The 21990-nt window shown below is 33.8% G+C and overlaps 1 protein-coding gene across 1 annotated transcript in view; it reads left to right on the top strand.

The window, feature by feature from the left end:
* Window positions 1-21990, top strand: part of HELLS (helicase, lymphoid specific) — a 35289-nt gene that overhangs the window by 7225 nt on the left and 6074 nt on the right. Inside the window, exons 4-21 of the mRNA XM_019739873.3 lie at window positions 67-123; window positions 2794-2830; window positions 2917-2981; window positions 5182-5223; window positions 5988-6212; window positions 6578-6760; window positions 7344-7487; window positions 9521-9717; window positions 12154-12250; window positions 13580-13741; window positions 14819-14958; window positions 15051-15189; window positions 16355-16438; window positions 16521-16640; window positions 18301-18417; window positions 18726-18885; window positions 21128-21224; window positions 21311-21387. Of these exons, the coding sequence (XP_019595432.3) occupies window positions 67-123; window positions 2794-2830; window positions 2917-2981; window positions 5182-5223; window positions 5988-6212; window positions 6578-6760; window positions 7344-7487; window positions 9521-9717; window positions 12154-12250; window positions 13580-13741; window positions 14819-14958; window positions 15051-15189; window positions 16355-16438; window positions 16521-16640; window positions 18301-18417; window positions 18726-18885; window positions 21128-21224; window positions 21311-21387 (2143 nt within the window). The remainder of the gene's footprint in view (window positions 1-66; window positions 124-2793; window positions 2831-2916; window positions 2982-5181; window positions 5224-5987; window positions 6213-6577; window positions 6761-7343; window positions 7488-9520; window positions 9718-12153; window positions 12251-13579; window positions 13742-14818; window positions 14959-15050; window positions 15190-16354; window positions 16439-16520; window positions 16641-18300; window positions 18418-18725; window positions 18886-21127; window positions 21225-21310; window positions 21388-21990) is intronic.

The following is a 21990-nucleotide window of genomic DNA, read 5'->3' as shown; positions in this document are numbered from 1 at the left end:
AGTTATCTGAGATGTGTGTTTTATACTTTATTTCCATTTGTGACACTAAGAAAAATTATCTTACAGGAACAGAAGAAGAAGGAGAAATTAGAGAGAAAAAAGGAATCTTTAAAAGTTAATAAGGTAATACATAGTAAGCTAGAATATATTGTATATATTGCCTTAAATTCTGAAGAAATTCTTTTGTATTCTTTTTTTAAAAAACTTTTATTTATTTAAGTGTGTTTTTCCAGGACCCATCAGCTGCAAGTCAAGTAGTTGTATCAATCTAGTTGTGGATGGCACAGCTCACAGTGGCCCATGCAGGGATTGAACGGGCAACCTTGTTGTTAAGAGCACCGCGTGCACCGCGCTCTAACCAACTGAGTTAACCGGCTGCCCCTTTTGTATTCTTTTGACTTTATTGCTCATATATTTAATTTTAACCTTAATGATAACCTTTGTTAAAAGTTGCTGAGGGACATGTAAAATTTTCTCAGTATTTTAGATAGGGAAGGAGAGCTAAAGTGTGACCCCTTCTGCTTCTTATTCTGTGGATTATTTTTCATAAAAGCTAAATTTTACTTTCTTACCTGGGAAAAATCTGTAAAAGTTTCATAGCTCGATGCATTTTATAAGTGGCCAGATCTTTTGGAGCCCTTAATGATTACTCTTGCATGCCTTCAACCTCATCTTGTCATTTTGTAGCCATAATAATCTAAGTGTGTATCTTATATATAGCTGCAATAGTGAAACCAAAATTGTAACAGATAGTCATCTCCTAGTAACATTTCAATACTAGAGTATTCATTTAGGGATAGCCTGAATTTTAGGTATGACCTTTGTAAAGCATATATTTTAACATGAGGCTCCTTTATGCAGTATTGATGGGAATTGTATTATACAAAGAACAGTTGTGCTAGTGAAAAGAGAAATAATAAGGGTAACATTTATTGAGTACTTGTTGTGTAAGGCATTGGTCTAAGCTTCACGTGTTTTTCCTTAATTCTCAAAACAGCTGTTAGGTGCAGGTACTGTTATTGTCCCCATTTTACATATAAAGAAGCTGATGCAAGGAAATGAAGTACAGTCTCATTTGTAGATTCCGTATTTGCAAATTTGCCTACACTAGCTAAAATTTATTTGTAACCCCAAAAGCAATACTCGCGTTTTTATGGTCATTCATTCACATATGCACGTGAAGAACAGCCAAAATTTGAGTCTTCCAACCTGCACATTGCCAGCTGAGGTAAAAGGGGTGATCTGCCTTGTTTAAGCCATAACACTGTAAACAAGCTGGCATGCTGTAACAACTATCCTTTTTGTGATCTATTTAATGCCACGATTTTTGCGTTTCTGTGATATTTGTTGATACTGCTGTTTAAAATGGCCCTCAGCCATGTTGTGCTAAAGTGCTTTCTAGTGTTTCTAATGCAAGGAGGCTGTGCTGTGCCTACTAAAGAAAATAGGTGTGTTAGATAAGCTTCCTTCAGTAGTGAGTACTCTTCTACTCATCTAGTCCTTCAGAGTGACTGTGAGTGGTCTTGGCTGAGTTCAATGTTAATCAATATATACATTAAAGAAGATAAAACAGCAACACACATAAAATGGGGTTAGGTATTGATTGGTTGATGAAAATGTGATCAGACCCTTTGCAGGACCCTAAACTTGTATTTGTCCTAGAGGCAATGATTCAGTGTTCACCGATTCAGTATTCGCAGTGACTAAAGAACGTAACTGCTGCAAATGAGAACTGACTAACGTGCTGAAGATCACATATCTAGTAAATAGTAATGTCAGGATTTGAACCCCGCATTAGTCTCAGACCCAACAGTGCTATACTCAACTGCTTTTATTAGGAAATATCAAAATGCCAATAGGCAAAATGGGTAGGTTATCTTTAAGTCCAGTTATTTGAACTTTAGTGTGGTCAGTGGTGATGTGAATGTACAGTCGATACTGTTGCAACAAAAACAGTTATTAAAAACTGATATAATTTGACTCAGTTGCTAATTCCGGGGGCTTATTTTAAAGGACACACACAAAACTCGTGATAATTTACTGGCTTAACCATTTACTCCCTACTCTTCATCTTCAGACATTTGATTTAATCCATCCTTCACTTTTGCCCAGCTAAGTTTTTGTACCAGAGTTGTTGTTTCCCCACTGTGTTCTAATGGAACCGAACTTAAAATTCTGCCTACTCCATCTCAGTACCTTTTGGTATTTTCATTTTTAATCCTCTAACTTTTTTACTTCATTTTTAAATTGACCTTATTTCATTGCCATTTTCATTTCTCAAACATGTTGTGTACCTATTCTTGATCTTCTTTTCCAACTCTCATTTTCAAACTGTTTTTGAATGTCTCTTCCTCTTCCTTATCTTCCCTCACTAATATTTCTTCAGTCAGTATTTTATTTCTACTTTCAGTTGTATTTAACTTACTAATTTTACTGGAAATCAGTACTCTTTCCATACCATACACTTGAATATTTTTAGGATAAACATGCAGTTACAGAAGATATATACATAGTAATTTCAAAATAAAAATGCCTTCTATGTTTAATTTTGAAATTTTCTCTTGTAAAATAAAAGATATTGAGGAAAGTAGAGTCTTTGTGAGAAAGTAAAGGGCTATGGTTACAAATCAGTTACAGTAGGGAAGTATGGAAACGTTACATGTTGTAAGTGTAACAGTGAAAGAGTTGTAGATGTAGTTGAATTGCAAGTAATGTTTACTTAATCAATACCTTTTAATTTGTAATACCATAGTAGTCCTTAGAAAAATAATATTCTAAATCTTTGTTTTGTAGGGTAAAAATTCCATTGATGCAAGTGAGGAGAATCCAGGTAAATTTCCTTGTTCTAGTTTTGAAGGATATGTGTCTATATTTTTGCATTAATTGCTATCAAAATAAAATGATTTTCTTTTATAGTTATGAGAAAGAAAAGAGGAAGAGAAGATGAATCCTACAATATTTCAGAGGTCATGTCAAAAGAGGTAAAAATAAAGGGGGAAGGGCACATAAGATTCAATGCTTAGTAAAAAACCTATTGTGGGTTTTTTGAACTACGTTAAAGCTGTATGGATTGTTATTATTTACTTGACATTTCAGCCTGTTAAGTGTTTGGAAGATCACATCTTGTTAAAGGAGAATGAGCTTTGCCTAATCAGAAATTATAATTTCTTGAAACCTCAAAACCTTATTAAGAAAAAATTTTGTTCTTATTCCTTGTTGAAGACCTTTAGGGAACTAAAATCACATACTCATTTCTAAAACCAGGTCCTTTTTTACCTTCTCACTTGTTACCTCATAACAAATTAAAGAACGTCTTCAATTATGACGAACCTTAAATGTTCCTTAAGCACATTGTAATGCATCACATTCTTACATTAAAAATTCTAACTTTATTACTTACAACATTTTTCTTTTACCTGAAAATCAAACTCTTTAGATCTTTAGAAGGTATACTGTGTAAAGTTTCACGTAATTCTTGTCTTTAGGGTTATTCCCCTCATTTCCATTTAAAAATAATGGTCAGGACCTGCTCAATTGATTATGGAACACACTCAGCCTGCAGTTGAACAACACTATTAATGAGATTTATTGAAGGTTAGCCAATCACACGGGTGGTAATTTAATTCATCAAATGTTTGTGTATGTCTGCTGTAGGCAAACTTCGTCCTAAGTGGATAAGATCAATTAGTAAAGAAAAGTAACATTTGCCTTAACCTATATCCAGTGAGAAATATGTAGTAGTAAGTACTGATTATAATTGTTAAATTTGATGGTATTGCGCATATAGGGTTCTTAACTCATGCATGAGGTTCATAAAGTTTTCATCTAGGAAGTGGCATCTAAGTTGATTGAGACTTAAGGAATAAATGTTAAATCATGTAATAGTGGGGGAGGGATTAATCGGGAAATAGTAAGACACAGGGAAGATAGTGGGTGAGTGTTCTTGGAAGAGAAACCTTTGACAAACGTCCAGAGGCAAGGGAGATCCTGGCAAAAGGGCAAAACACTTTAAATGAAATTATCTTTGGCTCCAGTTGTATGTAAATGAAAGTGTGTTGAATGAAGCTGTCGAGGTAAGCAGAGTCAGGACTCACCATCAGGTTTAATTTTTAGCAAGATTACTTGCTAAAAATTATTGTGTTCATTTTGATTCATTCACAAATTGTTCTCCAAAAGTTGAGCTTAAAAGGCAGCTCTATTCCCTATGTAACATAGCTTCGGCTTTAGAATATGAGTATCTGTACTTAATACTTTACAAACACAACACAAATATGTACATATGGATCTATGTGCCAGCCACCTACTGACATGTTCTGTCATTCTCCTGTGCGTCTTAAATTTGAGATATGCTTCAAGTTTCTTGAATTTATCATATTGTTTCATCCCCTTTGTCTTCTGTACATATCCTCTCTGCTCCCTATCTTTAATGCTATGCTCTGGTAACAGGTTTTTCAGATAATTCCATATAACAATACTCTCCTAAGTCATCAGGTGACCAACACTCAGGTATAGCTTTGTCTTCATACCCTTAGCATCTAGTGGGAACTTCACAATCAGAGCACTTATTCTGGATTTTTAATTTGTCTTTACCTCTTGCTCAGAATTACAAACTCAGGTGACTATCCACAGAGGCCTAAATGGGCTGGAGTTGAGACTGTAATACTTTTGGAAGTCAATTCTTGAGTAATTAGAGTAGCCACAACTTGCTTCTAGAGCAGAGTTTTGTGGGTTAACTACTCAACCTCGAATTTGACCGTTGTAGCCCGAAAGCAAGCATAGACAAACTAAACAAATAAGCCTAACTTTGTGATAATTAAACTTTATTCCTAAAAACAGTTGCCAGCTTGAGCTGGTCCACAGGATGTAGTTTGCCACCCTCTGTACTAGAGGACTATTGGTCATATGCGAATTTGAACCTAGTCTATTCAGGTAAACTGATTAAGAAAAAAAGGAAAATTTCAGGAGTAAATACCGCAGTTTTTATGTGTTGCTAACTAATTCAGAATTTTATAAGACACTTTATGGGCTTAATTTTGTGTGAGGTCCACCAATTTGAATCCATTATTTTAATTAACTTGAGAGCCTTATCCCATTTCTTCACATAAAATCAGAATAGTAAACGTTTGTTAAATGAATGAATGAATGAACCACATACATTATTTTGTTTTCTCAATGTTCTAGGAAATTTTGTCTGTGGCTAAAAAAAATAAAAAGGAGAATGAGGTAAGTTAAGATTTATAATAGATACTAAATTTAGGAGTTAATATTTGCTTCCCTGATCATTACCCCCCTTTCTTTTAATCACCAGTGTACTTTTTTCCTCACCAGTATACTATTTGTTAGCCTTTTAAGAAAAATACCCATTCACTTTTCCAGTTGAATATCCAGTTGTGGCATCATTTAAAAGACTTACCATTAGACTTTTCTTTTGAATTGACTTAATCCTCGTTTTCACATTCTTAAAATGGAGTTGTGGAGGTCACCAACCGGTATAACCTGTCATTGGTCATAATAAGTTGGTGCTGAGTGTCACAAACAGATAAATTTATATTAAGTGTGATGTAGCGAGTTTTTAAACATTCTTTGTCCCTTTCCATTTGGAAGTAAATGTTTGTGTTTTTTGAAAGGAAATTATGTTTTTACAGACATTATCCATTATAGTTGCTGTGGGTGAAGGAAATTGTTAAGAAAGTAGTTTAATAAGTTTTTGGATAGCACTTTCTAGCATTTTGGAAGGGAGGTACAATTGTAAAGTAATTTCAAAATGTAATCTCTAAGGGATATTTGCAGAATTTTTTTCCCCCCAATGGCTTTGCATTGGGGGAATGGAGGTACTGTCTCTAGGGTTTTATTCAACATAAGATTTTATTTCTCCATACCTAATGATTACAGGGCCGGGTAAATTTTAATTAGTAGTTACATTTTCTGGTAAATAGGGGGTACCAGCATTATGTATCAAACTTCTAATTAAACTTTTTTCTTTATAGGATGAAAGCACCTCTTCTAATCTCTGTGTAGAAAATCTTGAGAAAAACAAAGACTCAAATAGTATGATTAAAGATAGGTTGTCGCAAACAGTTAGGCAGAATACTAAATTCTTCTTTGACCCAGTTCGGAAATACAATGGACAGCCAGTACCCTTTCAACAACCAAAACATTTTACAGGAGGAGTGATGCGCTGGTACCAGATAGAAGGCATGGAATGGCTTAGGGTAATTAATTCTCAATTTTAATACAAGATAACGGTTCATTTTTATATAATAACTTGTTAATGTAATGTAACCCAACTTGGGTTGTTCCATGTTTCACTGTTATATGTAAAACACCTTCATGTATAAATACTTATTTTTCTGATTTATTTACCCAGAATAAATTTTTAAAAATGAAAATTATCTTATTCAAGGCTACCAGCATGTTTATGGCTTTGATAACTGCGCAGTTATAACAAGTGTTGTTATAATTTATGGTGTGAACATGTCAGTCTCATAATTATCTTTGGGTGAAAAAAGATGTAAACAGTTGCTAATTCAGTAGGCATTTATATCAATTTAAATACAGTGTATATTATTTTGTCCAGATGCTTTGGGAAAATGGAATTAATGGCATTTTAGCAGATGAAATGGGATTGGGAAAGACAGTTCAGTGCATTGCTACAATTGCACTGATGATTCAGAGAGGAGTACCTGGACCTTTTCTTGTCTGTGGGCCTTTGTCTACACTTCCTAACTGGATGACTGAATTCCAAAGATTTACACCAGAAGTAAGACATGTTTCCTTTTCTTCAGTATATATCATTTCAAATGTTTATTCTATTTTGCTATTTCAATTAAATTGTACATCTTCTGTGTAAACACTACATCTTATGTGACTTGCATTTCACTCTTAACAATACCTACTTTAAGTTTATAAAGAAGAATAGGTATTAATAATTTGGGACTTTTTGCCAAAAATATCCCTGGATGATTTTCAGTGTATTGGATAATTTGATTCACCTGAGACAGACCTAAGTAGAATTTATTCTTTAATTCTGTTTATTATTATGGTGTTTTCCTTCCACAATCTGCTGTCTTGGCATACCCTTACCTTATGAGAAACATGTTTTAGAAGTTGTTTTGCCATCTACCTCACCTTATACTTGATTTGTTCTAATGGCTTTTTTATTCTCCCACAGTAGTCCAATAATAATAATAATATTAGAATTGATTGACTCATTTTGTTATAGAAAAATAGAACTAAGATTTAGTTAAATCATCTTTTTCTCCAAAATGATTAATTTTATATTTTTCAAATTTTTGATATGTTTTGTCTTAAAGTTCGTTATAAACCAATATAAAATTTTTTAGATTCCTACTATGCTATATCATGGGACCCTGGAGGAACGTCGAAAATTGGTAAAGAATATTCACAAACGGAAAGGGACACTGCAGATTCATCCTGTGGTAATCACTTCATTTGAAATAGCCATGAGAGACCGAAATGCATTACAGGTATGAATGGTCTGTTTTCATTGGATTCTTTATAATCCCATAAATCACATGTTTCTTTATAACTTTGTCACCATTCAGTAGCATTTCTTTAATTTTTTTTCATTATGGAAGTAATAGGTTGTATAATGCATATTCACTTGTACACTGGAGGTTTATTTTAACAGAAAGTTTGAGATGAAAGTTGTCTCTAAAAAGAAAGATAAACCCTATGATATTTTAACCTATAGCCATAATATGATTGTAAATGTGTTAGAATCAGCCAGATGTAGACCTAATCTGAATATATTACAGATAATGTCTCTGACATGTGGTTTAAGTATATAGAACTTATCCATTTAATTTTAATCAAGTGAGAATAGAATATATAACGACAAGTTTTTTTTTAGACTGTTACGGATCTGTGGCATAACATTTTCATACATGTTTTCTATTATAGCTACTTATTTATTAGTACTCAAGTTGGTATAATGTGGTTGGAAAATTGACCTTCTCTCATTGCCTAATCCATGTTTTGGTGTTTGAACTTCTTTCTTTTCTACCTATTTCATACATAATTCTTGACAGCTTTGTTTTTCCTTTCTCTTACTAGTATATCAAATTTTACCTGTGTGCTGGTGGAACTCTGGAATATAATTTGCAGTTACGTTATTTTTTTCACAATAAGTAATATATACTGTTTATAGAAAGAAAACATACAGAAAGACTTAACTCTACCTGAGAGTTACTACTGCTTTATTAAATAACTATTGTTAATATATAGGTATAATTTTATACATAGGGTTACATTACACATTTTTTCTTGGAACTCCTATTTTAAAGTAAATAGTATAACATGAAGACCTGTCTAATTATTTTGCTCTCCCTAACCAGCCCACATTGAAGCATAGGCTTCCTTGTCAATTCCATTTGCCAGTGGCTAGAATATTTGTAATTTTCCCTTTCACTGAGCTTACGTTATTCAAGGATCCTATTTTTAGGAGTTGTTGGCACTGGGGTTGTCTGTTCCTGATTAGTAGCAGAAGTATCTGATTTCACTAATTTATTTTTCAAATACCTTATCATTTCCATTGTATTGGGTTTTTCCTTTGCCAATTTATAAAGGATGTTTTGAATGTTGTTTGACTTTTTAAGGTAGATGTCTTACAGTGAGAGGTTATTCAGGTTACTTGGTTTGCCATATACCAGAAAAAGTCCCAAGTTAGTTTTACTAAAGAAGTCATAATATAAAAATTTTTATTGTTTTATTCTGGTATGAATGTGTAAAGTAAAATACAAAAGATGCACCATTTCATACTCTTTCCTCAATGTGCTAATCCTGTTATCCAAGCATATCTACACTTGCCAGTTTTATTTTTATATTTCCCAGAAATATTGCATATTTCTGTATTTTTGCAAACTAAAATAGATTAAGTTTGCCTGGTCAAGAGAAAAGTGAAGAACGATGTTAAAAATGAGAAACTAAAACAATTGTCATGACAACCTAAAGAAAGTAAATGGATGGCTTTCTGCGAAGACAGAAATTACTAAAATTGTCTCCAGAAGAAAGTGAAAACCTAAACAAACCAATAACTATGCAAAAAAGTGAGACCACTAGCAAGTTAAAAAGTGTCAATCTCAGATACAGGCATTAAGAATGAAAATTCTAATGCTATTTAATTTTTCAGAGCATATTTAACTAATAAAAGCTTTCAATTCTTTTTTAGTTATCTAGTATATCACTAATCAACACTTGATTATGCATTAGAAAGAAAAAACTACAGACTGACTAAAGAATGTGAATGGAGAATCTTAAATACATAATAGCAGGTGGACTTTAATTATTAGTTCATGGCCAAGTGAGGTCTATTTCAGGAACACATCAGTTTTAGGAAATGCATCTATCCTTTTAGTAGATCAAAGGAAAACATATCAACAGATACAGAAATACCATTCGATAAAATTGAACATTCATCCCTAATAGAGATTTTATTTTCAGAATGTTTTTAGGAAAATCATGTATCATTTTTAAAATTTTCCCTAAATTTCTATTCTAGCATTGCTTTTGGAAATACTTAATAGTAGATGAAGGACACAGAATTAAGAACATGAAGTGCCGTCTAATCAGGGAGTTAAAACGATTCAATGCAGATAACAAACTTCTTTTGACTGGGACTCCCTTGCAAAACAATTTATCAGAACTTTGGTCATTGCTAAACTTTTTGTTGCCAGATGTATTTGATGACTTGAAAAGGTAGGTGATCCAGTTATTTAACTCTTTATGTTTTCCTAACCTCAAAATCTGCGTTCTTAGTGAAAATGAATTCCTTTCTTCTAGATAGCTGAAATAAAATGATAGCTTTGGCAAGTTCTTTGTGGTACATATTGTATATTTTACTCTAAAATAATGGACATACATCACTGTAAGTTTAAGGTGTACAGCATGATAGTTTGATTTACATATATTGTGAAATGATTACCACAATAGGTTTAGTTAACATCTGTCATCGCATAGATGCAGTAAAAGGAAAACAATTCTTGTGATGAGAATTCTTAGGATCTATTCTGTTAACAGCTTTCCTACATGTCATACATCAGTGTTAACTGTAGTCATCATTTTGTATATTACATTCCTAGTACTTATAAAATGGGAGTTTGTACCTTTTAATCACCTTTCACCAATTCCCCTTACCCCTACTATATGTTCCACTCTGACGTAAATTATGTGAGAGCAAATAAATATTAAAAGTTTTTGTTTGCATTGATTAAAGGAAAACTGTTGAATTGAAAACATTTTGTCAGAATACTAAAAAAAAATTTTATTTGTTTTCCCCTTCTTCTGCCTCCCTCCACTCCAGTTCAAGCCGTTGTTTCTCGGTCTAGTTGTGTAGGACACAGCTCCCTGGCCCCTGCTGATACTATGAGCCTTGCGCTCCCCCGGCTGAGGCAGTCGGTCGCTGGTAGTCGGTTGGCCGCTCACAGTAGCTCATGGCAGCTCTAGCCAGCTGCCGGCCGCTCACGCTGGCCACTGGCCACTACTGGCCACTACTGGCCGCACACGGTAGCCCACGGCAGCACACAGCAGCCCACGCCGACCTCTGGCTGCTCAAAGCAGCCCAACTCCAGGGAGAGCCGTTGTTCCCAATCTTAGCTGTAGAGGGTGCAGCTCCCTGGCCCATGTGGGAATCAAACCTGCGACCTCGGCATTAGGAGCACGGTGCTCCAACCACCTGAGCCACCAGACCGGCCCCCTAAAATATTTCAATAGGACTTTTTATTGTGTTAACTTTGAAGCCTTCATGGATTTTTCTCATTTTATCATAAAACAACTTAGGGGATAAAGGATATTATATCACCTATCTCACATATAAGAAAACCTAGGTGTAAAGTTAATTAAAAATAAAACTAGTTAATGCCAGAGCCAAAGTAAAACCAAACTCTCCCAGTTTCAACATAGTGCTTTTTATTCTAGAAACTGTTTAAAACTTATATTATGAAAACCAAAATAAAAAGTTTTTTGTTTTCAGAAAACTATTAGTATGCTGAGAATAAAAGAAAATCTTAATAGAAGTTAAAAATAAGATGGAAATATCAAAATCAGAAGAGCAAAATAATTGGTTTATATATACTTTGGCATCAGTTAAGAAAAAGTTAATATGGAAAACTAATTTTTAATGTTTTATTTTGAGAATATATTCTACTTCTGGTGACGAAATATTGGCACAAATCCAGGCTCTGCTATTGTCACTAGGAAACATTTAATTAAGGAAAACGTTTCCAGGTCATACACATTCCTACTGAGTTAGAACAGAGAGGTAGAAGCTGGGAATCTGAATGTATAAAATGTGCTTCAGTTGATCAGAGTTTGAAAATATTTGTTCTAACTACTGCATAAATGTTATTAGCATTTTTCCCAATTGGGTCTACTGACAATATAGTGCTTAATATAAAATATAAAGCATGCTTATATTTATTGGCTCATTTGTATATATTTTTTTTTTTTTACATTATGAAGAACTAAAAATATCTAGTAGATATCATTATCAAGGTATATATATGTTGAGACTTTAAAACACTGGTGTAGCATGTCACAGTTATCCCCAAAGAGATCATACCGCCTTGGTTTTCAGAGATCGTTTTCATTTCTATTCACTTTATTAAAATATTTAATAAAATGTGTACCTTAGGAAATGAGGGCAATCTCACTGACATCTGTCACACCACATTGATCCTGGCTGATTAAGCGATGCCCCCTCCCTCCCAGCTCCATGTGCATCCCTCCTGAAGGTACACACTAAGTTGTAGAGGAAGAGGATGACCTCCCCTGAAAGAGGAGGATTGTTTTTCAGTTAAGAATATATATGGGTAGCTGTGCTCCCCTGCTAGAATCTCCAAACAAGCTCTAGAGGTCCATTTGTAAGAACATAGGGTAGTCAAGCTTCCAAGACTCCAGACACCTCCAAATGAGGTTCTGTGTGTGACAGTCTGCTTAAAAGAAAAAAATATGTACCTTCATGCTGACTTGATTTTCATACTATTGTAAGATTATGTTAATGTATAAATCAGAAAGAAAAAGTCCCCTTTAAGAAAATACCTGCTGCTTAATGTTCAGGTTAATATAAAATTTAAAATGTAAAACATCATGTTCATATAGTTTATGTGATAGGTTAACATGTAATTCCTCTTACAGCTTTGAATCTTGGTTTGATATCACCGATCTTTCTGAAACTGCTGAAGATATTATTGCTAAAGAAAGAGAACAGAATGTATTGCATATGCTGCACCAGGTTTGGACTTTTTTCTTATCCTGCTTACTGTGGACTCAGAATAAAAAAGGAACCCTAGAGATCAACTGTTCAGCTTTGTAGTAGAGTTTGAAAAATAAGGGTCCTCCCAAATTTAACTTATTCCCCCACTACCAGAGTACACATGGCTTTATAGCAGAACTCAAGTGCTTTTTGAAATTTTGCCCTTTTCATGTATACTCATTTGTCCCCTAATGATTACAGATATGTTTGTCAGCCCAAAAATGAAAATGAAAATGAATGGTATTAATATAATGTTTGCCAGTAATATTTGCATAATTTACTTTTTGGCATGATCCATTATTACTGTTTTTCATAATCTCCACCCATCCAATCTATCTTTACTTCAGGCAAACATAATCTTTCAAAGGTCTCCTCCTAAGTCATTTTCGTATGTGGGCCTGAAAAGTTTCTTACTTGTGCTTTGACAATTTTATTCAAAATTCTTATAATATTTTTTCACTTTAAAGTTTATATATATTTATGGTAAAAATTTGAAACAGTATAGAAAGTATATAATATCCTAAATCACACTTATCTCACCAAATCTTTTACCTTTTTTTCTGGATAATTTCCTATAAGTATATTTGTTTCTGGACTGATGTCTACAGATATTTTTTCTTAAACAACTGGTGATGTTCTCTCTTTCTCTGGTAAAGTAGTCTCTCTGCTTGGCTCTATACCTCTGGGGTATTTACATACAGAGTCTTATAAAAGAACTTTGTGTAAATCAATTATCAATTTATATTTAAAGCTAAAGTTAAAAAGGATATAAAATGATTCCAAACAATTTGTGTTTTCTTTTAAAGACCTAAGCAGTTTAATAAGGGTATAATTATCTGTTGCTTCTATGTTTTATAAATGTGGAAATCACTTGTCATCACATAGCCAATGAAGGAGAGTAATTTTAAGCCTAAAGTTTTAGAATTCACAGAAGAAAGCTTTCATGTCCACATCTCTGGTTGGTTGATTGGTTGATTCTTTGGTTTTCTGCTAATCTAAAACCTCACTTTAAAAGCTGTGAGCTATAACTTTAACCCTGAGAAGTATAGGTATCACCTTATTTCAACTTTTTAAAATATTCAAGATTAGAAAAATTAATAAATTGTGCAATGTTATGGATAAATACTATGAGTTTTTGTGTGATGGGATGTCCTGGTCTGTGAAAATTTCAAGGAGATATTTTATCTCACCTTTTGAGACTTAATATTTAGGAAGTAAAGAGAAAGGGATAAAGGGGAGTGGGGACATAGTATTCCCTAAGAATACAGGAATGTCCAATATTCACATTTATTCATGTTTAAATTTTAGATTCTAACACCTTTCTTACTGAGAAGACTAAAATCTGATGTTGCTCTTGAAGTTCCTCCTAAACGAGAAGTAGTCGTTTATGCACCGCTTTCAAAGAAACAAGAGACCTTTTATACAGCCATTGTGAACCGTACAATTTCAAACATGTTTGGATCCAGTGAGGTAGAATGTGAATTTGAAATACACTGTAAATGACCATTGACATAGAAAATTCCATAGTTGATTTCAGTCTTATGGCTCATCACCTGTTCTCAGGACTTAGTGAGGATGAATTTCTAACTGGAATAAAAAGTGTAAGACCAGGAGCAAAAGTGGTCTCCTAGTAATAGTATGGTCCTCCCAAAATTTAAATGATGGCTCGTGCATTTATTGCTTTATAATCATCTGGAATGCTTGGGAAGAATTTTGATTCCTGTCCTAGATTAACCCTAATCGTGCTATCTGGAGATGGACTTGGACATACATTTGAACAAGCACACAGTATACTAACAGCTTGCCAACTAGACCAATCCCAAATATATAGGTCCTTTACAGGATGTTATTGACAGCCCAAAACCTTAATAGAATATTTGTAACAAATATCTTATTTAGTCACCTACCATATTGCAAGAGATTGAAGTGGGATGTGATTATCTTACAACTGAAGATTAGGATAATTTAAATGCCCAGATTTTTTACTATATGCCATTGACCAGTGTGTTGTTGTTTTTTCAAAATACTTATGGTTATGCATTTCTCTGTTGTACAAGCATTAGACTCTGTTCTCTCGTTTTCGTTATAATTAAAGGGGAGGTCTGGCTATTTAGCTATTAGAAACTTAACAGTGGTTGCATATTGTGAGGAATTACATTGCAGTGTTATACCAATCCAAAGAATGGATCTGTGATGCAGATATGTGGAGCCTTCTTTTAGCTCTAAGCTATTTAATCCCTTTAGATAAATTCAAAATAATTTTATTCATCCTTACTTTTTCCCCCTGAGATATGAAGACATTTACTCTTAATTCTCAGGTATTGTCATCACTGTTAAAATCACTAAATTTCATATTACTCTTGCATTTGGCTAGTTTGTGAGTCCGTGATTTTGTGACTTTAGAAATTACCAAACCTGATGAAAGATGAAATTTTTTTCTATTTATCTTAAAACATTTTAGACATAAAAATATACCCCACTTTATATATTTACAAATTAAGGGCATAACTTTTTAAACAGATATTCCTTTAATTTGTTCTCTTTCAGAAAGAAAGAGTTCAGCTAAGTTCCACTGGGAGACCAAAACGGCGAACGAGAAAGTTAATAAATTACAGCGAAGTGGGTGATTTCCCTAATGAATTGGAAAAATTGATCAGTCAGATTCAGCCAGAGTTAGATCGAGAAAGGTGTGAGTTTAAAAATAAAGTATCCCTTAAACTGATTCCTCCCCTTCCCCACCCCCAAATTTCTCATTTTCACGGATTATATTTTTTGGTAGAGCTGTTGTAGAAGTGAATGTTCCTATAGAATCTGAAGTTAATCTGAAGCTGCAGAATATAATGATGCTACTTCGTAAATGCTGTAATCATCCATATTTGATTGAGTACCCTATAGACCCAGTCACACAAGAGTTTAAGGTAAATACCATTTAATAACACTTTTAGTTTCTGTGACTTTTCATGTTGGGGGAAATTATCCTTTTTCGTATTGGAAATATAATTTTTTTAGTAACGTAGTTGCTTTCCACTGTTTTACTTGCTGTCTACTTTAGAGACACCTTTAGTTGTCAGCCTTTTTTAGTATTCCTTTTTTAATTAGTTTTCAGCTTATCAAAACCAATCTGGCTGCTCATTGTTTAAATCTCAGCAAATAGCCACAGAAGAGAACCAAAAAGTTGATATTGAGTTGCGGGCTTTCAGATTAAATGAAATCGCTTTCTTGGTCAGTTGATGGAAAGATAGCATAGTATTAAAAGAAATCAGTTCTCAGTAACCCTCAATAACACTGTTTCATACTAGTTTGCAGCACAGTTTCTTACCACTGGAAACATTATTTTGGGCCGGTATAATTCTTGGTTTAGGAGATGCTGTCCTGTGGGATATAGGCCATTTAGCAGCATCCCTGGCCTCTGGCCAATAGGTGCCAGTAGTTTCTCCCTCCCCTAGTTGTAACATCCTAAAGTGTCTCCAGACACTGCCAAATGCACCCTAGTGGTGGAGGGCAGAATGACCCATATTTGAGAACCACTGCTTTATAGCTTTTCATTTGAGTAAGGAAGAAAATAATCTCTGATGATGTAGTTGATATACACCAAAAGGTGAAAATTTTCTTAATCTTCAGTACTAGGTTGCTTATAAGAGTCTGTGGTTTTTTTTTAATTTCTACTGGAATTCTAGTAATTTTCATGCATATTTTGTTGAAAATATACTCTACTATAAAGAATAAACCTCAACATATGTACAGTAATTTAACCTTATTGTTCTCTTATACAAAGCCTTGGGGAGAAAGGTGGGGACGATAGATTAAGGTTATACCTAAACTGAAATTTGTTTTTGTGAGATTGTGGGTTTTAAATTGTAGAGTATCTTTCCTAGAGGAAGAATTATCTTCTGATAAAAAAGAACAAATACACAAATAACAAGGTCAACTTCTAAAATTTTCAGTTTTATAGTGACTTATTTGTCATTGAAGATTGAACTATTCACCTGGTTTTTATTTTGACAAAAACCAAATTATTAGTGATTATCATGACTATTTTTCTGTGTTTTTGTTTTTGTTTGTTTTTTTCTGCCCAATTTTAAGGTTGATGAAGAATTGGTAACAAATTCTGGGAAATTCTTAATTTTGGATCGAATGCTGCCAGAACTAAAAACCAGAGGTCACAAGGTGGTACTTTTAGTTGGATTTTTTGATTGTTTAATTATTCCTTATTAATTGGCATAGATACTAAGATATATTTAAATTTCAGGTGCTGCTCTTTTCACAAATGACAAGAATGTTGGACATTTTGATGGACTACTGCCATTTTAGAAATTTCAACTTTAGCAGGCTTGATGGATCCATGTCTTATTCAGAGAGAGAGAAAAATGTAAGGCTATTTATGTCATACATACCAAGTTCTTTTTTGTAAATACTGTCTTGATTTCTGAAGTAATATTCAAAATAGACCCACAAATTGATAGATACAAAAGACCAAAATCACTACAGCAGGATCAAAAATATAAGGATTTTGATTTACTCTTAGTGTTTCTCAAATTATATAGTATATCTTTTGACACAAACTTACTTAATAATCTGCTTAACCACCCCTGTAACTATATTAGGATAACAGGAATTTTTTTTTCTCTATTTTGGCTCTGCCCTCCATTCCCAACATTTTACTGTGAAATTTTCAATTGAAAGAATTTCACAGTAGCCACCTGTGAATCCACCTAGAACCTGCCATTAAAACTTGGCTATTCCTTTTTTATCACACACATGAGATACAGCAGCAATCCATTCAACATCCCATCTATTTTTGGTATATTTCAAAATAAATTACAGGTGATGCTTCTAATTACTTCAGCATATTTTGTCTCTTGCATAGGTAATATTTACATATCTTGAAGGGAATGAAATAAAGTATACGCTTGCTGAGTTTTGATGAATAAATATGTGTGTGTGACCCATGCTCCTACCAAGCTTTAGAACATTACCATCAGCTCAGAAAGGTCCCTCATGCCCCCTCTGAGTAACCCACCTTTCCTGCCTACCCCATCTCCTAGCCAACCACTTTTTTGTTACCATTTTTTTGAGGGAAGATGCCTTATACTTTTTTTTTCCTAATATTTTTGTTTTCTAATACTTTTTTCTAATATTAATCTCCCGTGAGCCTCCCTTGTATGGTGTGTTTGTTTTTTTTCCTGTTTTTTTAAAAAGTTAACATCTTAAAAGGTGCTTAGAAAATAACATGGGCAGATATTTTATTGTAATTTTTTTGTAGATCTGAATGATTTGGCCTCTTTTGGAGACACCTTTAATAGTTGTAATTAAAAATAATTTCCTCAGTTTTTTTAGTTAAAGCTTCTTTCTCTTGCTCTCACTCTCTGTTATGGTTTATTACAGTGAAAGATGCAGATTAAAATCCACAAAGAGAGAAGTTGCATAGGTGCAGTCCAGGAGAAACTAGATGTGAGCTTTCTAGTGGGGTCACGCAGACAGGACTTAATTCTCCCAGCAACAGTATGTAACAACACATGTGAAGTAAACCAGTGAAACTAACCTGGCTAAGCCTTCGTGTCCAGGGTTTTTATTGAAGGTCAGTCAAGTAGGCATGGAATCCCTGTGTGACTGGCTTGCACTGTTCAGTCTCAAGCTCCTCTGAAGGTCACATTGATACAGCATGTCCCAGGGCCCCAGGTTTTTTTGCCACAACCTGGACATTGGGTATGCTTTTGATTTTTTTGTTTCATGAGAGGTGAGTCTTTGGCAAGTTTCTCTTTGCAGAAAATTGGTCTTTTTAAACTTTTATGGCTTCTGGGGTTTTCAGTGTTTGTTTTCCCCACATCAAAAGTCCTTTGGATGCTAAAGAACTCATACCCAGTTTGAAGAATGCTGACTTGTTGTATCTATAAACCTTGGCACGCCACTGCCCTCCCCCTTCCTTTCCTGGTTATAAGATGGCTGCTCCACATGTAGCACCATATCCACATTCCAGGCAGGAATAGTTTGTTTCTTAATTCCTGTGTTCACATCCTTTTCGCTTTTAGATGCACAACTTCAACACAAATCCAGATGTGTTTATCTTCTTAGTGAGCACACGAGCTGGTGGCCTGGGCATTAATTTGACTGCAGCAGATACAGTTATCATTTATGATAGTGATTGGGTAAGTTGCAAGTATAGTGTATGCTCATTGTCTTTCCATCATGAATTTTTAATCTTTCATTATACACTTTACAATTTCATTTATCTGTTTTGAAAAGATACCCATTTTAAGTAAAAATCATTTATCACGTGTCCTGTGTGTTAAGAATTGAACATGTTTTGTCTCAAACCACTCTAGAAGTCTAAATTGAGTTAAGGCTATTTAAAAGTCTTGATTTGATCATGCATGTTGTCTTGACCCACATAGTATGAGTTTGAATAATTTTAACTTTATATTGTTAAATGTTATTTTTCTTTTTAACCTTAAAGAACCCCCAGTCTGATCTTCAGGCCCAGGATAGATGTCACAGAATTGGTCAGACAAAGCCAGTTGTTGTATATCGTCTGGTTACAGCAAACACTATTGATCAGAAAATTGTGGAAAGAGCAGCTGCTAAAAGAAAACTGGAAAAGTTGATCATCCACAAAAGTAAATTCTAGTACTTTTTTGCTTCAATTGTATATTGTGTGTTACGAATTTTTGTTGCTATTTTATTTATAAGAGAAATTATTGCAGCTTGATTAGTGCACATTTAATAAATAGGCAGTGGGAAATTTGGAGCTGTAAAGACCTAACTTAAAAGATGACCAGACTTAAAAGATGAACATTAGTGAGTGTCTAGATGAGGAACAGAGAAAACGATCAAGGATAATTTTAAAGTACCATATCCTAAATATGTCACAAGGTTTTGCATAATGTTAAGGTTTATTCTTAATAAGAGACTTGCCTGTCAAAAAGATTTAAGAAAACTTTCAAGGCTCTTTGCAAGTTCATTGCATTAAAAGACTAGAATATTAAAGGTATATTGAAATAATGCTATAAGAAAACTATTTACTTTGTTTTGAACCACTATTTCAAAGAATACTTTACTCCAGAATGCTCTTTTCATACTTTCAATCATATGTTTTTTTTAAATTCAGTGGTTTTAATCTAGAAAAGATTTTTTAATGTATTTTATTGGGGAATATTGGGGAACAGTGTTTTTCTCCAGGGCCCCTCAGCTCCAAGTACAGTTGCCGTTTTCAATCTTGAGTTGCATGTGGAGCAGCCCACCATCCCAGGCAGGAATTGAACCGGCAACCTTGTTGAGAGCTCGGGCTCTAACCAACTGAGCCATCTGGCCGCCCCTCTGGAAGCTCAGCAGCAGCTCAGTTGTCTCCATTCGAGTTGTGGCAGGCGCAGCTCACTGGCCCATGCAGGAATCAAAACAGCAACCCTGTTGTTAAGAGCTTGCACTCTAACCAACTGAGCCATCTGGCCACCCCAAGAAAAGATTCTGAGTAGGGAAAGTGAAGTGGGTGTTCTGTTCCCTGAGATTCCTTGGAGAAGATCTGCTTTTTTTCATTTAATATAAAATTATATTTAGATAAATGACTTGATGGCTACCTTCAGAAAGGTTGAAAATCATCTATGTAAGCTGTGAAGCATAGAGAAATGAGAATATCATAATGTTGAAAATCACCATCAATTTATTTAGTTACTTTTGTACTTGTAAATAAATTAAGTCCTAGGTTAAAGTCATTGATAAGTTCGGTGTCTTTAAGCAAAGTGACATAGAACAACACCAGTTTTCCCAAAGGCTAATTGATATAAACAAGAGTTAAGTTCCTGTGGCATCTCATCAACATTGTGACAAAAGGATGTTATTTACGGACCTGCTGTACTTTCTTCAATGTATCTGATTTTGAGGGAAATGTGGATTAGATTTTGGACATCTTTAATTTGACTTAATGGAACATTTAGATTGTAGTTAGATATATTGTTATTGGAGTAAAAAAGAATTTTGTCCTGATAAGATTTTGTACAAATTTTAAAAATTTTTCATGTGTGCTGCTTTAGTAATTCGATGGAAATATATTTTGTTCATTAACTAAAGCTAAATTAAGTAAAGTTTATAGTTTTATTTTTCCAAGTTCTATTTTCAGTATTTTGAGAGATTAAAATTTCAAAGAACAATTTGAAAGGAATTTAAAAAACATTGACAGTGTTTTATCGAGGTATAATGTACATACAATAAAATGGCCCGATTTTAAGTGTACAACTTGATGAATTTTGACATACGTATACACTCATGTTAACAGTCGTCTAGATCAAAGTAACAGACATTTTCATCATCCAAGAAAGTTTCCTCATGCATTCCTTCCAGTCATTTCCCATGATTCCTTGCCCCTCGCTAGAAGGCAACTACTATACTGGTTTTTGTCACATAGTTTTTATTTCAACTTCATACATGGATTCATTTATATGTGTATATTTTTTATCTAGCTACTTGTGTTCAGCATAATAATTTGAGATTCATCTATGTTGTGTGTATTAGAAGTTTGTTTTTTTAATAATTGCTGAATACTTTATTTATCCATTCTTCTGTTGTTTAATGTTTGAATTGTTTCCAGATTGTGACTCTTATACAGGTGTTTGTGGGCATATGCATTTATTTGTTCTGGGCCTTAGCGTATGTATATGTTTACCTGTAGGAAACTGCCAAACTTTTCCCTAGTGGACATATATTTTACACTGTTATCAGCAATGTGTGAGAGTTTGGTTGCTTTTCTTCTTTACCAACACTTGGTTTTATCTGTCCTTATTAATGTAAGAAATTCTGATTGGTTTGTAATGTATTTTGGTTTTAAAAGTAATTTTGAATGTTGAATATCTTGGAAATTTTTTCTAGATCATTTCAAAGGTGGTAAATCTGGACTGAATCCATCTAAGAACTTCTTAGACCCTAAGGAATTAATGGAATTATTAAAATCTAGAGATTATGAAAGGTAAGTGTTTTTTTTTTAATTTTCGAAAAATATAATTCATGTTTTTGATTTATCATATAGACCTGAATGTTGTGGGTTTTTTATAGGGAAGTAAAAGGATCTAGAGAGAAGGTCATTAGTGATGAAGATCTAGAGTTGTTGTTAGATCGAAGTGATCTCATTGGTAAGTATCTCTCATGCCTTTTTTTTTCAGAGAAACTTTGAACATACAAATAAGTGGAAAGAATAGTATACCTGTAATGTCACCCCTATGTGTAATTCATTCAGCCGCAGCAGTTCACAGCATTTATCTAATCTTGTTTCATTGCCATTCTGCTTTATCAGAATCTTAAAATTACGACATTTTACCCATGACTTTTTCATGCATCTTTTACCAAGGACATGTTTTCAAACATAGCCACTATGTCATTGTTACATTTAAGAGACTTGGCTGTAATACCCAATCCATATCCAGATTTTCCTAGTTGTCTGAAATCATTTTGTAGTTTGAATCAGGATCCAAATTTCATTGACTGTTATGTCCTTTTTCTTCTATAAAATCCTCCTCACTTGTTTTTTCATCCCATTGATTTGCTGGATGGAGAAACCTGTTATGTGTCCTATAAAAGGAGTTATATATTCTGGACTGGGCTGATTTTTTTTTTCCCCCACCCCTTATGTTGTCCTTTGACTTTTTCCTCAATCAACTTATTTTCTGTGAAGTGGTAAATAGCTCTATAAGCTTAATTACATCCAGGTTCCAAATCTTAGGAATACCATTGCTTTG

This window comes from Rhinolophus sinicus, chromosome 15 (genome assembly GCF_057876585.1).
Source record: "Rhinolophus sinicus isolate RSI-liver-muscle chromosome 15, RSI-T2T, whole genome shotgun sequence".
Lineage (NCBI taxonomy): Eukaryota > Metazoa > Chordata > Mammalia > Chiroptera > Rhinolophidae > Rhinolophus > Rhinolophus sinicus.
The sequence above is the reverse complement of the archived record's forward strand: the minus strand, read 5'-3'. Positions and strand labels throughout refer to the sequence as shown.